At 50.4% G+C, this 18,595-nt stretch overlaps 1 protein-coding gene across 2 annotated transcripts in view; it reads right to left on the bottom strand.

Annotated features, from left to right (window-relative positions):
- JARID2 (jumonji and AT-rich interaction domain containing 2) overlaps window positions 1-18,595 on the bottom strand; it is a 209,515-nt gene that overhangs the window by 65,976 nt on the left and 124,944 nt on the right. Inside the window, exons 1-2 of one of the 2 annotated variants that reach the window (XM_029052934.2) lie at window positions 13,871-14,050; window positions 7,442-7,583 (exon numbers count right to left, since the gene is read on the bottom strand). In XM_029052934.2, the coding sequence (XP_028908767.1) occupies window positions 7,442-7,583; window positions 13,871-13,937 (209 nt within the window). In that variant the 5' untranslated portion in view covers window positions 13,938-14,050. Of the gene's footprint in view, window positions 1-7,441; window positions 7,584-13,870; window positions 14,051-18,595 lie in introns of those variants that run through there. The other variant, XM_029052933.2, reaches the window with a different exon arrangement.

Raw genomic sequence — 18,595 nt, 5'->3', positions numbered from 1 at the left:
GAAATCTCATCTAGTCATGAAAGAGTTAATGACTCTGGTCCTAAGATCCGTCGTGTTTTGTGGATATTCTGATTCCTCGTTGTGGGCAGGAATGTGTCTATTTATTGTTATATTGTACTCTCCCAAGCTCTTAGTACAGTGCTTTGCACTCAGTAAGTGCTGAATAAATAAAATTGAATGAATGAATTATATTTGGTGACTTCCCCTCCCCTTCTTCCAGGCCCCCACCCTCCACGATTCTGTTTTCGACAGTCCATTTCTCACGAAATGTAATACTTGGCTAGGAACAGACAGGCTTCGTGTTCTGTTTTTCCAATTGCTGGCTCGCATCTGAATAATATTCCAAACTTGATTTTATTCCGGTGTTGCTTGCCATGGCCTGGGTCGCTCACTCCGAAAGCCCTTCCCATGGCCCCACCTCTCCGGGGCCTAGGTCGGAACTGCCGACGAAGGTGGAAAGTCAGGGCGGAGTGGACGCCGTGCTGCTGCTGATGCCACCGTCCCGTCCATCTCAAACTCATAACCTTGGCATTAAGCCCGACTCCTTTCTTCGCATCTCCACGCCCCATGAAAACCGGATCTTTCTTCATGACATCACCATGACCCAACCTGTCCTCTCCACCCAAACCTGTCATCACACAGGACCAAACACTGTCATATCGCGTCTCGATTACTGCATCGGCCTCCCCGCTGACCTCCCTGCCTCCAGCCTCTCCCCTCTCAAGTGCACACGTCGCTCTGCTGTCCGGGTCGTTGTTCGAAAATATCGCTTTTCACATCTCCCTATTGCTCAAAAACCTCCAATGGCTGTCCGTCACTCTTCACATCAAGCAGAAAAACCCGATCATCGGCTTTAAGGCACTCGATCTGCTCTCTCCCCTTTATTTATCCTCGCTCCTCTTCCACTACATTCCGGCTAGTGCTCTTCATCCCTCTCGACCAGCTTACTCACGGTGCCTCCATCTCCTCACCCTCGCCCCCGGCCGCTCCCTCCCGCTTCACGGCCAGAAGATCACTGCTCTCCCCTTCTTCAAGCATGGGGAAGAGAGCCTCAGGAGAAGCCGGGAGGTTCCTCTAGATGATTTCCAGCTGCCTTACCTGGAGGCGGGCCAAGAGCAGCACCTCTTGTGGGAGAAGAGATGAGGGTATGCTCCCCGCCCCCTCTTCCTCCTCGGGAAAGGCACCTTCTCCGCCAGCAAGGGGACACCCGACAGGCTCGGGGACGAATCAATTCCCACACTGACTCGGGAGAGAGAGGGCGAGATCCACCGTGACTGCCCAACGCATCTCTCCCCGCAAGCGGAATGGCTTGCTTCACCCACCCCGCCCCGGCCCCAGCTCCAAGCAGGTGAACGAACCCTCGGCGGCCTGGTGGTGACGCTCCTCTGAACAGGCCAGGGGCCTGTCCTTTGGAGCCCCAGGGCACCACCTGCGTGGTCCCCTGGCTGCATCTAGTGGAAGCCACCTTCAGTCCTTGCTGTCCACTCCTCCGGGGACTCCGGGGATGGGACTGGAATTCACTGGACGAAACTGGATGGAAAGCTATTTGCGGCGGGATGGAGACCACTTCCTCAATAATCACCTGGGGCATGACTCGATGGGCCAATTTCAGACCGTCGGTTTCGTTCCGGGAATGGCACAGGCCTCCTAGGCCAGCTGTAGGAATGCCACCCGGAGCTTGAGCCTGGTGTACAGGCTGGGCTCAGCTCAATAATCCCGCGGGATACGGAACTGTTGTCTCTGCCACCGGTCCCCTTCCCACTTTGCCCCCTCTCCCCGACCCCCACCTCCAAGATTAACCAGCCTGGCCCTGGGTGAATGGGCTGGTTTTAATCAATGCACAGAGCACTGTACTGAGCACTTGGGAGAGTACAACAGGTTATTTTGTTTTTGTTTTTAAATGTACCTTCTCAAGCGCTTACTCTGTTCAGGCACTGTATTAAGCTCTGGGGTAGATACAAGCTAATCAGGTCCCACGTGGGACTCACCATCTTAATCCCTATTTTACAGATGAGGTAACAAGCACAGAAAAGTGACCTGTCCAAGGTGACACAGCAGACAAGTGGCAGAGCCGGAATTAGAACCCAGGCTGGTAGACACGTTCCCTGCCCACAACGAGCTTTTCCGACGGGCGGCGCCTGATGGATCGTGGGACCGGCCCCTGTCGACGGGGGAGGATCCCGGAGTTCTCGTAGTGAGGAAGGTCATGTAGCCAGGGCCTTATAGTCACCTCCTCCCCTCCCCCCCATTCCCAACTTTTCTGCCTCACCCTTGGGATATCCGTTGGCCATGGAATTTTCTGTTCTCTGGAAGTGGATGTCCAGTGAATCGAGAACTCTACTTAGAGGATTTCCACCCCCACTCCTCCAGTGGCCTTTTCACATCCCGCCTCATCCCTGAAGCCTGCTTGAACCAAAGCACAACTCGAACCTACGTGGTTAAGCGAGTAAGACCTCTAAACCACACTGCTGATTTATTTCTTTAAGTAACAAATGGAATTCCTATCAGACTTGGGGAATCTTAATAACCTGGTAGCAAAACCCTTAGGCTTCACTGAGTAAAGCCAATTTCTCAGAGTTCAGACTGCCTAAGCAAGCAGCTAATGCGTGAGGCCTCTTCAAAGTTAGAGAGTTCTGAAACTAAATCACAGGGCCCATTAAATTAATAAAATACAAAGAAAGTGCTACCCCGCAGTTCTGCTGGTAAAAAGATTACCCGATACTCAGACAACCTGGAGACCACAGAGCATTAGGGAGACATCCTCCAGCCTCAATGAGCTAAACTCTTTTAAAATCCACGACCCGCTTCCTTCTTCTCCTCCTCCTCCTCCTCCTCCTCCTCCTCTTCCTCCTCCTCCTCCTCCCCAACCCAATCTTTTCGGGGAAAAAAAATATATTTGCATTTAAATTCAACCCACTTGAAGAGGATTAAGAATCTTTACGCTTGAGGGATAGGGTCCAGAGCATCAAAGCACTAAAATAAAGCTGTTCATTGTTAACTCAGAAAAACAATTTGTCCCAAAAGGCTCTCCCTCATCCTTTGGTTCTCTATAAAGGAGCGCTTCGAGTTTACTTTTAAAGTTTTTAAAAAAGGGAGAAAAAAAAAAAGGAACAGCAGTTCAAAGAAATAAAAGGCTTCCAAGTTAGCCAAGGGAACTCAGGACAAGACAAGAGATCATATCCTCCAGCACACACACCCGCCCTCCCCACCCACCCAACTCCAAGAGGGAGAGGAGAAAAAGTGACCCACCTTTAGGTTTGGATACTTTCCCTATACCACTCACATCTCCTCCAACCCCAAACTCCCCTCCCTTTTATCTTCTTACAGCTAGCCCTGGAATCTCTCTGTCCTCTGCACAGGAAGCTTGCACCACAGGGCAACGGGGGTCTTCCTATACTGATCTTCCAGTCGCTCAAACGTGAAAAAGGGGAAAACTCAATGCTTTTTCATCTAGCCCCAGATTATTCTGCTGCAGAAAGAGAAAAGGCTACCCAAAAGAACAAAACCTCTCCCTAGCACCATGCTTTCCTAACCGATATCGCCATTATTGTTATTACGTGTTTATTATGAATCGAGAACTCTACTAAGCGCTGGAATAGATACATAATAGTCAGGTCAGACCCGGTCCCCATCCAGCCAGGGGCTCACGGTCTAAGCAGGAAGGAGGACAGACAGGTATTGAATCCTCCTTTTACAGAGGAGGAAACTGAAGCCCAGAGAAGCAAACTGACTTGCCCAAGATGGCACAGCAGGTAAGTGGCAAATTAGAACCCTAGGTCGACTGACTCCCAGACCCACAGTCTTCCCATTAGGTCACAGTGCTTCTTTCCTCTGAAAGAAAGCCAGAGCTTTGATGACGGGCCCATCTCTCTCACTCAGAGCGAAAGGGGCAGCCATTTTCTTTTCAGAAAGATGGGATACCAGATCCCATCCTCAAAGAAACAAATTGGGGGGGGGGGAGGACCCCACTAATTATGCAATACAGGATTTCAATTAGCCTCTTCTCAAATCTGAGGTGAGATGTTTGGTTCCATGGAAGAGCACGCTACAAAAGAGCCCATCCAGCCTCACCCCTTCTCTCCCCTTCTCCTGACAGTCTGCAACCGGTCCTTCCCTCACCGAAGACGACATTTCTGCCCTTTGCTTTTCTCGGCCAATTTCTGATACTGGGGGCTACCGCACTAGGATGAACCCCTCCTCTTAAGAGGGTAACTGGGTGGAACGGCAGGATCATTCTGAGGCCGCCTGGAGAAAAAAACAGTGATGTGGGAGGGAGGGTGAGGGTAGAGGTGTTCGGGTCTACTCTTCACACACCCCCTTCCCCGGGTTCCTGCACTCACCGTTATATCTCCTCTTGGTCGAGTCGCCCAGAGGGTGGGATCCCCTAAAGTGGGGTCCAGAGGGAACTGAACCCTCCCCCCAAAACTACTCTACCTCAGGGATCCCCGCAAGCGGTGCAGGTAATGAATGGGAGGGAGAGAAGACTAGGGAGGGAGGAGGAGGCGAGAGGGAATGGGAAAGAGTGGGAGGCAGAGGGAAGAGAGAGGCAGTGGTGAGGAGAGGACATACCGGCTATGAAGATAAGAAAGCGGAGGTATGTACACAAACCATCTCCTTCACCTTGAAAAATGTCTAGATAATTAAAAACACATCTACCACACTGGCCAATGGAGCAGAAGCAAAAAAATCCATACTCTGAGGAGGGAGGAAAAAAAATCAACAGTCATAGTTGGCTTCTCAGGAGAATTCTCCTCCCATCATCATTTGGGACACTGCCATTTCCCTTCCAAAAGGCAGGGGGCCTTCATGGGGAGGGGTGATTTGGTTTGGAAAATGAGATTTTAAATGACGAGCTTCACAGGGAATCGAGGAAACACACCCATTCTCCCCTTAAAAACAACAACAACAAAATCAAAATAAAGAGATTCCAAATTCTGGCCAAAATACGAGCGCCCTGTGGTGATCTGCAGTCTATTATGTCGCGGCTGCCAAAAAGATCTCTAGTGTCACACAAATGAAGTTACAGCAAGTGCTCGTGGCAGGGGACAGCTCTGAAGGCTTAACAGAGGAATAATATTTTGTAACTGGAGCGCCTTATGAAAAACCCATCTTCTCTCCCTCCCCCCTGCCCAACTGCTGACACATCTCCTCCTGCTGAAAAGGGGTACCGTGTCTCGACCAGTGGTATAAGAACCAAACAACAGTCGGTGATATTTACTGAGCACAAGAGCTGAAACCTTAAACAGATCTCCAGAAGGAAAGAGTCTACTCTGTTCTGAGATTTCTCGTTACTCCACGGGGGTCTTTTTTGCAGGTCAAATTTTTTTTTTTTTAATGGTATCTGTTAAACACTTCCTATGTACTAGTTACTGTACTAAGTGCTGGGGTAGACACAAGGTAATCAGGTTAGACATAGTCCATGTCCCACGTGGGGTTCACAGCTTTAATCCCCATTTCCAGATGAGGAAACTGAGGCTCAGAGAAGTTGAGTGACTTGCTCAAGTTCACACAGCAGAAACGTGTCAGAGCCAGGATTAGAATCTGGGTCCTCTGACTACCAGGCCCGTGCCCTTTCCACTAGGCCACAATTGCTTCTTCACAACTCCTCCAAAGTCAACTATGGCATCAAAACTCGGTTATCAGCAGCATGGGGCCCTCAGAATGTAAGCCTCTTGAGGGTGGGAACCGGGACTCTTATTTTTCTTGAACTAACACGAAGAAAAAAGTCACTCACACGGGAGGTGAATGGCAGAACTATGCCTCCCTAACAACCCACCTCTCCCTCTGCCCCTACCTTCTCCCACCAAATCAAGCATCACCATCTTCTCCATCCTTTTTGCCCCCTAAATGGAAGTTGAGAACCCCTATCATGCCCAAAACCTCAACTGGTCTCCGAGCACACTCTCTCCATCCAACCATTTTACATACGCCAAACAGAAAACCAGCCAGTAACAACTGCGGCTAAGATTTTTGGCCCAATGCATCTAGGAATGGCAGTACATTATTTCTATTTCCTTCTAGTGGCATTTGTCAAGTGCTCGCTACATATCAAACACTATACTAAGCACCGGGATAGTTACAAGTTACTCAGGTCGGACACAGCCCCCATAATCAAGCACTTAGTACAGTGCTCTGCACACATTGAGCACTCAATAAATACAACTGAATGTCACATGCGGCTAAGGTGGAAGGAGAACAGGTCTTGAGTCCCCGCTTTACAGATGAGATATCAGACAAAGAAGGGCACACGGCACTCAAGTGGTAGAGCCAGGATTAGTCTGTAGCAGCTTTGCTAATAACTGACTCCAATATGATTTATCAATACTGAATTTTCTTATCGCACAGGTATCAGAGTCCAAATTTTGTTTTATTTTTTATTTATATTTTTTGGGGGGGTATTTGTTAAGCACTCACTATGTGCCGGGCACTGTTCTATGCTCTGGGGTAGTTACAAGAGAATCAGGTTGGGCACAGTCCACGTCCCGCACAGAGTTCACAGTCCTAATCCTCATTTTACAGATGAGGTAACTGAGGCACAGAGAAGTTAGGTGACTTGCCTAAGGTCACACAGCAGCCAAGTGGGGGAGCCGGGATTAGAACCCAGGTCCTTTGATTCCCAGGCCCGTGCTCTTCCCACTAGCCCATGCTGTTTCTCCTTTGTGTCCTCACCCGGCAGAAAGGCACATTCTAAAGAGAGATAAGCATTTAGGTGTGACAGCACGAGGATCTAAAAATAGCTTCACATCTCCTGCAGGCTGTTCATTCAGTCACTGTCATGGCAGAGTGAAAAAACCACAGGTCCCGTAGGGGTGGAGCCAGAACGATCAAACAATTTGCATCCTGTTCCAACTTTAGAAGCAGCATAGTCTAGAGGAGAAGGCACGGGCCTAGGAGCTAGAGAACCTGGCTTCTAATCTTGACTCTGCCGCTAGCCTGCTGTGTGACCTTGGACAAGTCACTTCACTTCTCTGTAAAACGGGCCTCTGGGGCTCTGTAAAATGGGGCTTCAAGAGCTGTTCTCTCTCCCACTTCAACGGTGACTTGATAATCCGACTTGATTACCCGATATCGGCCCCGGAGCTTATTTCAGTGCTGGGCACATAGTAAGCGCATCACAGATACTGCTATTATTACCAGGAGTGGCGAGCCAGTTCTTAGAGGGCTTGAAGACTAAAATGCCACCAGGAATTCATAGGCTACATCATTTTTGGCCTGGGATAGTCCTGGCCTTACCTCAAGATAGCAAAGAACCGTATCCGTGTCTGGAAGACCAGAGCAGAGGAAGCCTCGATCCTTGTGACTCTCTGTGACCGAAGCGCCAGGATCGCGTGCCCGAGTCCCGCCCCACCGCGTCAGTAATGTCAGCTCCTGCCGGGCGGTAGTCTCGGTTGGCCGCGCGGGTAGGCGCCGCGGCCCCGGACCGTCCAAGTGGCCCACTCACCTTTTTCTCGACGGACCTTCTTCGAAATCCGAAGAGCTAACATCGTTGCTCGTGGACGACACTTGGGATGCGTCGTCCTTCTCGTTCTCTGACTGTTCTGATCCTGCTCCTAAACCCTTCGCTTGGCTGTTTGTCAGGAGCCCTGAAGGAACGAGAGAGAAAGGGATGCAGAGCGATTAATGCCAATATTGGGCAGGGACCACGTCCACCAACTCTACTAATATGGTACTCCCCTAGGTCCTTAGTACTGTGCTCTGCATCTAGTGAGCGCTTAATAAACACTACTGAATGAATAAACATGGCCCTCAGAGCCAAGAATGTGGTCACCTCCCCAATTCAGCCCCATCGGCCACAGATGAGGAAACTGAGGCACAGAGAAGTTCTGTGACTTCCCCAAGGGCACGTGGCGGGCAGATGGTGGAGCCGGGATGAGAACCCAGGCTTTCTTACTCCTAGGCCCTTGCTCGTTCCACCAGGCCGTAATTACGAAGAGAGAATCGATGTGAAAGTGCTTTGGAGAAATTAAAAAGGATTAAGAAGCACAAAATACTGCTCATTACTAACATCCCACAGTACTAGGTATTTGGGGAACAGAGAAATGCGTGTCAGTGCGCACACAGGATTATCCGAGCATCGTTACCCTGTGACTACAGTGACTAACCAGATCTGACCTCTGGATCACTAACGTCCAACCAGAGGCTTCTCAATCAGTGGGATTTAGTACGTGCTTACTGGGTACACAGCAATGTACTAAGCTCTTTGCACAGTTCTAATTCCTTCCGAGTTTTCCCAAATTCCTGGCCTACTGAAGGGAGGGATTAAAGCTGTGGACCAACCCGGACACGACCACACTAATCAAACTGCCCACGGTAATTTCCACCCACTCTGAGCTACAGGCACACTCCCTGCACTGCCACAAAATCGCCTGCAAGGGGCAAACAACTTCTTCGCTTTGAAAAAAGAAAAATCTGTTTCCGTCCATCTTTTCTCCCCGCCCTTTGATTCTGCCAACGAACACCCAGTACCGCTAGAACGCAAGTGTCATTATGCCCTTTCGCTAGGTCACACTGGAAGAAGTAATCTAATCCCGGATCCGCCACATGTCTGCTGTGTGACCTTGGGTAAGTCACTTCACCTCTCCATGTCTCAGTTACCTCATCTGTGAAACGGGGATTAAGACGGTGAGCCCCATGTGGGACAGGGACTATATCCAACCTGATTAGCTTTTATCTTCCCCAGTGCTTAGTACAGTGCCTGGCACATAGTAAACATAATTTGTCTCTTCTCCCCACCCACCATCCCCCCAAACTCCAAAAAAAGTAAGGACCGTTCTTCCCACGAGTCCATTCCAGCAGAGGACGATCCACCAAATGGCCCTAGTGAGGTCAGTGTGGGAGTAATAATAATTATGGTATTTGTTAAGCGCTTACTAGGTGCTGAGCACTGTTTTAAGCGTTGGGATAGATACAGGGTAATCAGATTGTCCCACTTGGGGCTCACATTTTTTAATCCCCATTTTTACAGATGAGGTAACTGAGGCACGGAGAGGTTAAGTGACTTGCCCAACCGTGTTGTGCCTGTGTGGCACTGGTGAGGCTTCTCACGGCTTCTCACACCATGACTCAGCCTGTGCACGGTACTTTGTACTTCTGAAACTTTCATATTCAATACCCTAAAATAGCAGAGTGGCAAGGATAAGCAGCCAACCACTGGTAGACGTAACAATACCGGAAGCAATTAGAGAACATCGTAATCATTATTAATATTACGATTATCAACATCCCAGGGATGCAGGAGAAGGTAAGCTATTCTTATCCCATATCACAGATGAGGAAAGTGGGGCCCAAAGGGGTGGTGACTTGCCCAAACCAAGGATGGATGATAATTCAGAGTCATAACTGGCACCTTCTTGCCTTGTTTCTCCATTCACGGTTGAAAAAAACAGGTCCGGGATAGAGGGGAGAGGATCAGCTGGAGAGCGGACAGGAGATTCTAAGTGCCATAAGGGCAGGGTTCGGGTCTACTAACTCTACGGTGTTCTCCCGGTGGTTTAATATAGTGCTCTGCAAATAAATACCACACTGACTAATAAAATTGTTTTTAAAATACCGTAACTATTCAGATAACTGAGGAAACCTGCCCTGATGACCAGGCAGCTGATGCCTTAGTCCGAAGATGTACTGGTCAAAGATAATCCTTGCCTAACAAACCTTTCATGCAATTGAAAAAGAAAAGAGAATCAACTCCTTCAATATGATTGAACCACACTTGAACAGGTCTCTACCCCTTCCAGCGACGATCCTCACCACGGCTCCAAACGAGAACATTTTATTTTTTAATTACTTCTGGTCAAGAGTCTAAACCCCACTACTAAAGGCTGCCCTACAGAAGGATTTAAAAAAAAAAAAGAAGAGGGGGAGAGGTCTTTGAAGTTGTTTCAGTACTTCTAAAACATCTGTAACACACCAAACGATTTAGCATATTAGGGGGAACTACTGTATTGCTGAGGAGATGCACAAAAGGTAATTTGGTTTTATAGAGCCACGGCCATCTGTCACCCTGTCACTGTGAGATGAGGTATCCCGTTCCGTAGAAAACAGATGACAGGCTCCGATAGAGTGGCTTCCATTCTCCATCTGGGGCTGCCGGGGGTCGGCCTCTCGTTCGGGGAGATGGCCTGTTGTCCTTCCCAAATCAGAGGCTTTCCGGAGGGGTCAGTGGGGAGGAGGGCGGGGCAAGCTGTAGGGCGGGACAAGTGATGGGGCAAGAAGAGATGAAGTAAAGGCCTGGGGCACAGTTCCACATGAGACCCTTGGAATTACGGGAGCTGAGGGGATAAAATACCTGTTCTTCCTCCCTCAGCCTTTGACCCCAGTGGGGGACTGGGACTGGATCCGATGTGATGATCCTAGCAATAGAGTTTGGCCAAAAGTGAGCGCTTACCAAGTACCACAATTGAAGAAGGGTGGCCTGATGGGTCAAGCACAGGTCTGGGAGCCAAAGGACCAGGGGTTTAATGCCAGTTCCACCATTTACCTGTAGTATGACCTTGAGCGAGTCACTTAACACATCCGTGCCTCAGTTCACTCATCTGCAAAATGGGGATTCGATACATGCTCTCCCTCCTAGTCAGACCGCGGGCCCTATGTGGGACACGGACTGCGTCCGAACTAATTAACTTCTACTTACAACAGAGCTTCACGGCTAGTAAGTGTTCAACAAATACCATTAGAAGTTATTATAGCTACAGAAGATGTCTCCTGGTGGGATGGAAGGGAATGATTGGTGACGGGAGAGTAGGGTTTCTCTTGTCCTGCAAAGAGCAGAGCCAGGATTGGAACCCAGGTCCCCTGACTCCCAGACCCGAGCTCTTTCTGCTAGGCCCGGCTGCTTCTCCCTCCGCCTCTCACAGGGCCCATCCAGCTGACAGGAGGCAGGAGGCGTGTTGTTAAAGGACGAGGCAAGGGGCAGCAGAGCCCGGGCAGGGGTCACCAGCCAAGCTGTGTCGTGCGGTCTGTATCCGGCGGCCGGGGCTGACTCAGATCAGATCACCGTATGGAGGTCGCAAATGACCGCGTGAATGACAACTGAGCAGTCGGACGTCTGATGCTCTGTCACGAGCTTGGGGACTCAGATCAAATGGGCTGAATAATTCAGGCTGAAGGGCTCGGTCCACCCAGCTCCCCGCACTCGTAAAAATAGCCCCAAAAAGGTAGACAATCTGAACGTGGATTATTCCTTTGTCTCCTTTCCCATGTGTATGGGGGTTTAAAATTTCTCGGGGAGGCTCCAGGGGCCCGGTGCCTACGCTCCTGAACAGATTCTTTCTGCTCCATCTTCTGCCAAGGGGGGCAGGCACACAGCACCCTCAAACCCCTTGTTTCTGAGAAGTACGGAAGGAGAAGTAGAGAAAAGGAGATTGGGGGGGGGGGGGGAGGGGGGAGACAGCACCTGATGGACAGGGGTTGAACAGGGTTTGTTTGGCTTTTTTGGGTGGGGGGAGAGGTCCTGACAGGCCAGGGAGAGGTGGCGGGAGGGCCCAGTCTCCAATATCAACAGCTGCAGTTAGTCCACGTCAAAAAATACTCCATCTTGCCCCCTTTCCAGGTACGCTCATCTAGTTCTCTCTCTTCACTCTCATCTAAAACCCTACTAAAATATTATCTCCTCCAGGAAGTCTTCCCTGACTAACCTCTCATCTCCCCACCCTATTTTCCCTCCTTTCTGCATCACCTATGCACTTAATTACTATTAAGTCCATACCCTTTAAGCATTTTAATACTCACCCTACCTCCAGGGTACTTATGCGCATATCCTAATACTCTGGTCCCCTCCCACCCATCTTCTCTGTCGAGCCTCCTTCACAGATTGTAAACTCCTTAAGGGCAGAAATCATACCTACCAATTCTACTATATTGTCCATTCCCTGGCATAGAGCACAGTGTCCTGCTCAAACTAAGGGCTCAATAAATACCACTGATCAATCTAACAATTCTCTCCTTCCCCTTCTATTTAACAGGAGGCCTTGGCTTTTTCCTATGATTTTAAAAATCAAGCATTTAAATGAAGATTTAATCCAACATACCGTATTTTTTACACATTCAATCCCTGTAAAACATACCCCAAACATGCTTGCATACACACACACACACACACACACACACACAATTTCCTCCAGGAAGCAAGGCCAGCAGAGCCCTTGGAAGAGTAGTATTCTTTCTGACTAAAGCCCTGCTGCCATTTTGAATTCAACCCTGCGGAGGAATCCGGTGCCCACTGTAAGCGTCGTTCCTCGGGCCTGTGCCACCTCTGTAAAGCTACAACTGCCAGCCCCTGGCATCCGGCAAAAGAAGCCCCAGGGTGGGGGGAGCTCTGGGGTAGGAAGAAAGCCCCCGGGCATGTGGGGAAGGGGAGACAGCTGGAGAAGGAGGAGACATTTTGGGTTTTCAAAATGAAGCCTGAGCCAGAGCTGAAAGGAGAAGGAGCAGAGGTAAAAGACCAAACAGATCCTCCCTATCTCAGCTATGGAGGAAGGAAGGAGGGAGGAGAAATAATGAGCTAAGAGACGGATGGATAGATTAAAAAAAACAAAACACACAACAGATCCCAAAAGCCACTTCTATAGGGAGTCGTGACAAAGCACATTTATTAGACGCAGATGCGCATTAACTTTTCGGGTCCAGTGTCCGTACCGGCCAAGCGATCTTGGTGAGCAGCCACAGACACATAAACCAGGGCCCACCAACCACCCCCATACCTGCCCAACGAACGTTCGTCAGAGGGGCCCCCCTCCCTGGGGGAGTTCAGAGCCTTATGCAGCCGGGGCTACTCAATCTTCCTAAGGTGCAAGGGGAGGTGTATGTCGTATCGCCCCCGACCCTGGTCTGCCGACGGGAAACCGAGACAGGAGGCAGTCCCTATCCAAGGTCACTGGTGGCGCGTGGCATGGACAAAAGGGAATTTTCCAAAGCTATCTCCCCCCCACCCCCCATCCCCACAAAAAAATATTCCTGATGGACTGGGGAAGGGAAGTGGGAAATAAGGTGGGGGGATGGGGCACGAGGTGCGGGAGATTCTGTACCCAGGGGAAAGCCAAGGAGTTGGGGGGGGCTGCACGACACTGGGGGTGAAATGACCTCTACCTGGCTGGCCATCCCAACTCTGTCCCTGTCCCTACGATAGGTCTTCAGGCCAGAGAGGAGGTGCCCGCCGTCTGGGGAGCCGACGTCGCGACCAATTGGCTCACGAACACGACCCCTAACCCCCACAGCCGAGACACCAACGGGACCATACACAAGACACGCTACCTCTGCCCGCCTCAGTTTCTCCATCCCAAAAATGGGGAGGAGAGGGAAAGGGAAAGGGAGGAGAAGGGAGGGGCGGGAGGAGAATCCACACAACCTACCTCACTGGGGCCGCGGCGGAAGTGAGCTAACGCGGGGCCGATCTCCCGGGGCTCTCACTGAAAACGCCAGAGAAACGCTCGACAAATTGGCCCGCGGGGCTGGGCCGGCGCCGGTGGTCTCCGGTGGGGGGCGAGGGGAGGGGGAACGTCTCCTCACCCGGGAGCCCGCTTCCACCCGGCACATCCGTCCGGAGCCGACAACACCGACCTGGCCGCCGAGGCCGCGGCGTTCGTCTCCCCTGGCAGATTTCTAGAGGGCTCTGCGTCCCCCATCCCACCCCCTCTGCCTCCCTCACCGCCCGCCGGTCACCCCGAGGGAGGCCGGCGAAGCCGAGGATATTAATATTAAGCAAATCACAACACTTTACACCGGCTCACCTAGCACCTTGGTCATCCATAATGGATGACTGCAGGGTCCCAGCGGGGAAAACCCACAAAGGCCAATTTCTTCAACAAAAAACCCCCATCAGCCCCAAACAAATGTAGAGCGGATTTTTTTTTTCCTTTTTTTAATCGGAACAGACCTTCTCTCCCGGGCTCTTCGAGATAAGCCACCAAGAACTGCACCTGACAGACCCCCGGTACGGCCATCCTTAGAGCTGGAACATTGCAGAGAGCGAGAGCGAGCGAGAGCGAGAGAGAGAGAGAGAAAGAACGAGCGAGAGACACGCAGCCTACAGACGGCTTGTCAACAATTCTGCCGCTGTACGTAATAAGCGAGCAGCAGTGCAGATTCAGCCTCTCGCAATAGGACAGCCGGGAGAGCGATGGCTTGGAGCGGGGGAGGGGACAGAGAAGGTTATTTATGTCCGCGGGGCCAAAAGGAGGTCTCGATTTTTCTGCGCCCCCAAAATTAAAGCGACAGGATCCAGGATGCTTTCGGTTGTTCTATGGGGTTCCCCCGCCACTGTCCTTCTCCAATCTGAGAACCCGATGGCTGTGACAGGCATTTTTTTTTTTTTAAAGAAGAAGGGGAAAAAAAGACCTCGCATGGGGTACAGGTTTAATTGTCTGCAGACCTGCGTACGTGTCTTGTCAGACAACACACACAAACGTGCGCGCACAGAGCCAGAGCTGAATGACATTTTCAATAGCAGATCCCTTTCTCGTAGAATAATTTGTGCCATTAAGCACTTGCCTTTTATTTATTTTTATTTGCTGCTTTGGCCAAAGAACCCGGGCAGCTCTCCAGACGGACTGCAGACGTCTCTTTCCAATGTGCCACAGACTCCCTGCTCCCCTCCGCCCCGGCCCCCCCGCCACCCCTACGCCCGAGCCCGGCCCACCCGTCTTCCACCCCTTCCTTTACTGCCCCGTTCCACAGGCGACAACCTCCAGACTAGCTCCAAACCCACAAATCCCTTGCTGCTAGGCATCACCCCGTCGGGCCCACCAGACGGAGTCTCTCCGGTCCCCATTTACTTCCTCTTGGCTTCCAGGGTTCATTTCTCTCCGCCCCCTTCACTATTTCCGGAAGCCCCAGTCCTTCACAGCACATGATTTGTAACCCGGCAGCTGGAGTCAGAACCCGGAGAGACCCGGGGAAATGGGTGCAAAATCGTGAGACCTATCAGCTCCCATCCACTCAGAACATTCTTCTCAACATCCGGGTGGTTCGCCTGCAGAAGCCCTAACCTTGCTCTTCGTATCTTTTTTGAATAACTGGTCTGAAAGGCATTCCTTGAGAAGGCTGGAGTCCAAACAGGATTGCTTTTTTTTTTTTAACTCAAGGGACTGACTTTCTAATTAAAAGTTTGCACCGACCCAGACTCAAGTCAAGCTAGGCTAACATTAGCACTTCTGATGCATCCACCATTTGTTTTAATTAAAAAACCCCACAATAACAGACACATCCTCTAAAACTAAGAAATGTCCCTCTACCCTCTGCTTAAAAAAAACCAACAACGTTCACTCCCAAGCTCCCCAAAGTCTGCTGAAGCTGACCCCGGTTGAGGAAGATGGAGAAGACACGATTATTATCGTCATCACTCAGTTGAGCGCACTGAGGCGGCTCTGACGAGATGCTTGCCCCCTGCTAGAAAGGGGAAAGAAAAGTGGAAGAGAAGCGACAGATGGCTCTGGCCCAGTCAATCTGTAGTATTTACTGACTCCATACTCTGTGTTGAGTACTGTACTAAGCGCTTGGAAAAGTATAATACGAAAGTGTTAAGTGACTTCCCCAAGGTCCCACAGCAGGCAAGTGGCAGAGCCGGGATTAGAACCCAGGTCCTCTGACTCCCAGGCCCCTGCTCTTTCCGCTTTCCACTAGGCCACACTGCTTCTCGTGGTATTATTCATTCATTCATTCAATAGTATTTATTGAGCGCTTACTATGTGCAGAGCACTGCGCTAAGCGCTTGGAATGTACAAATCGGTAACAGATAGAGACAGTCCCTGCCCTTTGACGGGCTCACCGTCTAATCGGGGGAGACGGACAGACGAGAACAATAGCAATAAACAGAATCGAGGGGATGAACATCTCATTAAAACAATAGCGATTAATAACAGCAGTATTAGTAGTTGGGGTGAGTTATCTTGAGTGACAGATGAGCAGGTAGAATTCAAGGTAGAGCTGCTGATATATTTTCTTAAAATACAGCACCCTGACTTGCTCCTTTCATTCACTACCTTCATCCCCAGCCCCATAGCACTTAAGTACATATCTGAGGTTTATTTATATTATCTGTCTCTCCCCCTCTGGACCGTAAGCTCGCTGTGGGCAAGGAATGTGTCTGTTTATTGTCGCATTGTACTCTCCCAAGCGCTTAGTACAGTGCTCTGCACACAGTAAGTGCTCAATACATATGACTGAAAGAATGAATGAGAGGAAAGGGGGTGCTGACTCAGGGAAGGCCTCTTGCAGGAGATGTGCCTTCATAAGGCTTTGAAGGAGGGGAGAGTAATTGAGGTGGGAGGGTGTTTCACGCCAGAGGCAGGATGTGGGCCAGGGGTCAGTGGTGAGAAAGATGAGGTCGAGGCACAGTGAGAAGGTTGGCAACCACTGGAGTTTTCTGAGGGGTGGGGAAAGGTGGGCTTTGAAATAGAAAGAGCTGTGATCTGGTCAAATTCAGGAGTTAAGGACAGGAGTGGGGATTTCGGGACAGGGTACCAAGAAGATAGCACGGGAGGAGGAGGAGGCGATGAGGGCGAGGCAGAGTTGGATAGGTGAGTCGGGGGAGAGAGAAGTGTGTCCCCAAGAGGAAGAGCAGATGAAGAAAATGGGGAGTGACCTGAACCCAATTTTGAGGACTTTTTGCTTGACACAGAGGTAGACATAGCCATTGGAGAGGGTAGAGAAGTCGGCCCCAGGCTAATGAATCAACTGTAGTTACTGAGTGCTCACAAGATGATCCGTGCAGCTGGCCGGAGTGTAGAAAGGACACGGCGGGGCTGTGGGCGGTGAGATGGTACTCGGCCCTATATGACGAGAGCGGTCGTAGTCTGTGTGGAGTGGGAGGGGGTAAGAGGCTCCAAGAAGTGTTAGGATGGAAGATTAAGAGAGAGAGAACAGTCATGGACAGCAAGAAACACATTCCTAAAATGGATGCAAAGAGAGAGGAAATCAAATACCATTCCGGGACAGATATGAACAGCCCTGTGTGTGACAAGACTGAAAATGATCCCGGGATTGTGCTGGTTCCTCCTCAACTGCTAATTTTATTTCTCTCTCGTCTATTGAGGCAAAAGGTTTATCCTGACTAGGCCTCTTTTGGGGGGGAGGAGGGGGGAGATATAAATGTTAAGCACTTACCATGTGTCAAGCACTGTTCTAAGCCCTGGGGTAGATACAAGTTCATCAGAATGAATACAGTCCGTCTCGCACGGGGTTCACAATGTAAGGAGGAGAGAGAGCAGGTACTGGTCATTTTGCTGTTGAGGAAACTGAGGCCCAGAGAAGCGAAGTGACTTTTCCTAATGTCACACAGCAGGGAACTGGCAGAGCCACGGGTCTTCTGGCTCCCTGATCATGCTTCATCCACTATGCCACACGGCTTCTTCAGTGGATTTCTTTAGTCTTGAGGTCACCTTCCCCCTTTATACTCTTCTCGGTCTCCACTGCCAAGGAGCGAGGCCACTGATGGAACTCAAGAGAGCCGGACAACTCTCTGCCAACCTGGGTGGCACGGGTGTATGTTACGTACTGACGTCAGGAGGACACGAGACAGGTCTTGGAGGAAATCCAGAGAACCTCCAGTATAATAATAATTAATAATTGTGGTATTTGGTAAACGCTCTGTGCCAAGCACTGTACTACACTCTGGGGTAGACATAAGATAATGAGGTCCCACCTAGGGCTCATTTTGTCACTGGGGCAACCCCTGACCTCCCTCTCTTCCCCTTCTCCCATCTCTGGCTCCGGAGTCATGGCGTCTCCCTCCCGGATTACGAGGAACATAGACAACGCCCCTAAGCCTGTAAACTCGTTGTGGGCTGCAAAAGTGTCCGTTTATTGCTATACTGTGCTCTCCCAAGCGCCTGGTACAGTAGTCTGCACACCGGAAGCGCTAAATAAATATGACTGAATGCACTCGGCAGCAGGACTTAGGACAGAACAAAACACTGAACTGGACACGGTGAGCGCTCAATAAATACAGCTGATTGACCGACAAGACCCTGACATCTGAGCTCCTTGTGGGTGGGGATCTTGTCTACCAGCTCTGTTGGACTATCCTCTCCCAAGCACCCAACACAGTGCTCGACAATAATCGATTAATCATATTTGTTGAGAGTTCACTGTGGGCAGAGCATCGTACTAAGCACTTGGGAAGGTACAATTTAAGAGAGCTGGTAGACGGAATTGGTAGACACGTTTCCTGCCCACAAGGATCTTACGGTCTAGAGGGGGAGACAGACATTAATAAAAATAAAACGTTAGAAATAAATTTCAACTCCATATATAAGTGCTGTGGGAGGGGTGAATAACGGGGGCGAGCCAGGCAACACCACCACTGATCGGCACTCAGCTGGTCAAAGCCTCAGTTTCTCTGCCTGCTAGACATGAACATCGTTCATTCCCATCATTAACGTTCCCTTCCGGCTTCTCCGGGACCTCTGGAGAAAAGGGGCGTTAACAGATGGGAAACTCTGCACCGAGGCACTCTATATTGTTAACAAAGATTTGTGCCCCCGGCTCCTCCAGCCATAAAAATGGAGGCACCGCCTCCGAAGAGCGGTTCTGGAGCTTTGAGACCTCTGGACGGAAGTCACGAGACAGGAAATATACAGGAAATATAGGTGGAGAGTAAGTA

Source organism: Ornithorhynchus anatinus, chromosome X2 (assembly GCF_004115215.2).
Source record: "Ornithorhynchus anatinus isolate Pmale09 chromosome X2, mOrnAna1.pri.v4, whole genome shotgun sequence".
Lineage (NCBI taxonomy): Eukaryota > Metazoa > Chordata > Mammalia > Monotremata > Ornithorhynchidae > Ornithorhynchus > Ornithorhynchus anatinus.
This window is presented reverse-complemented; position numbering and strand designations above follow the sequence as displayed.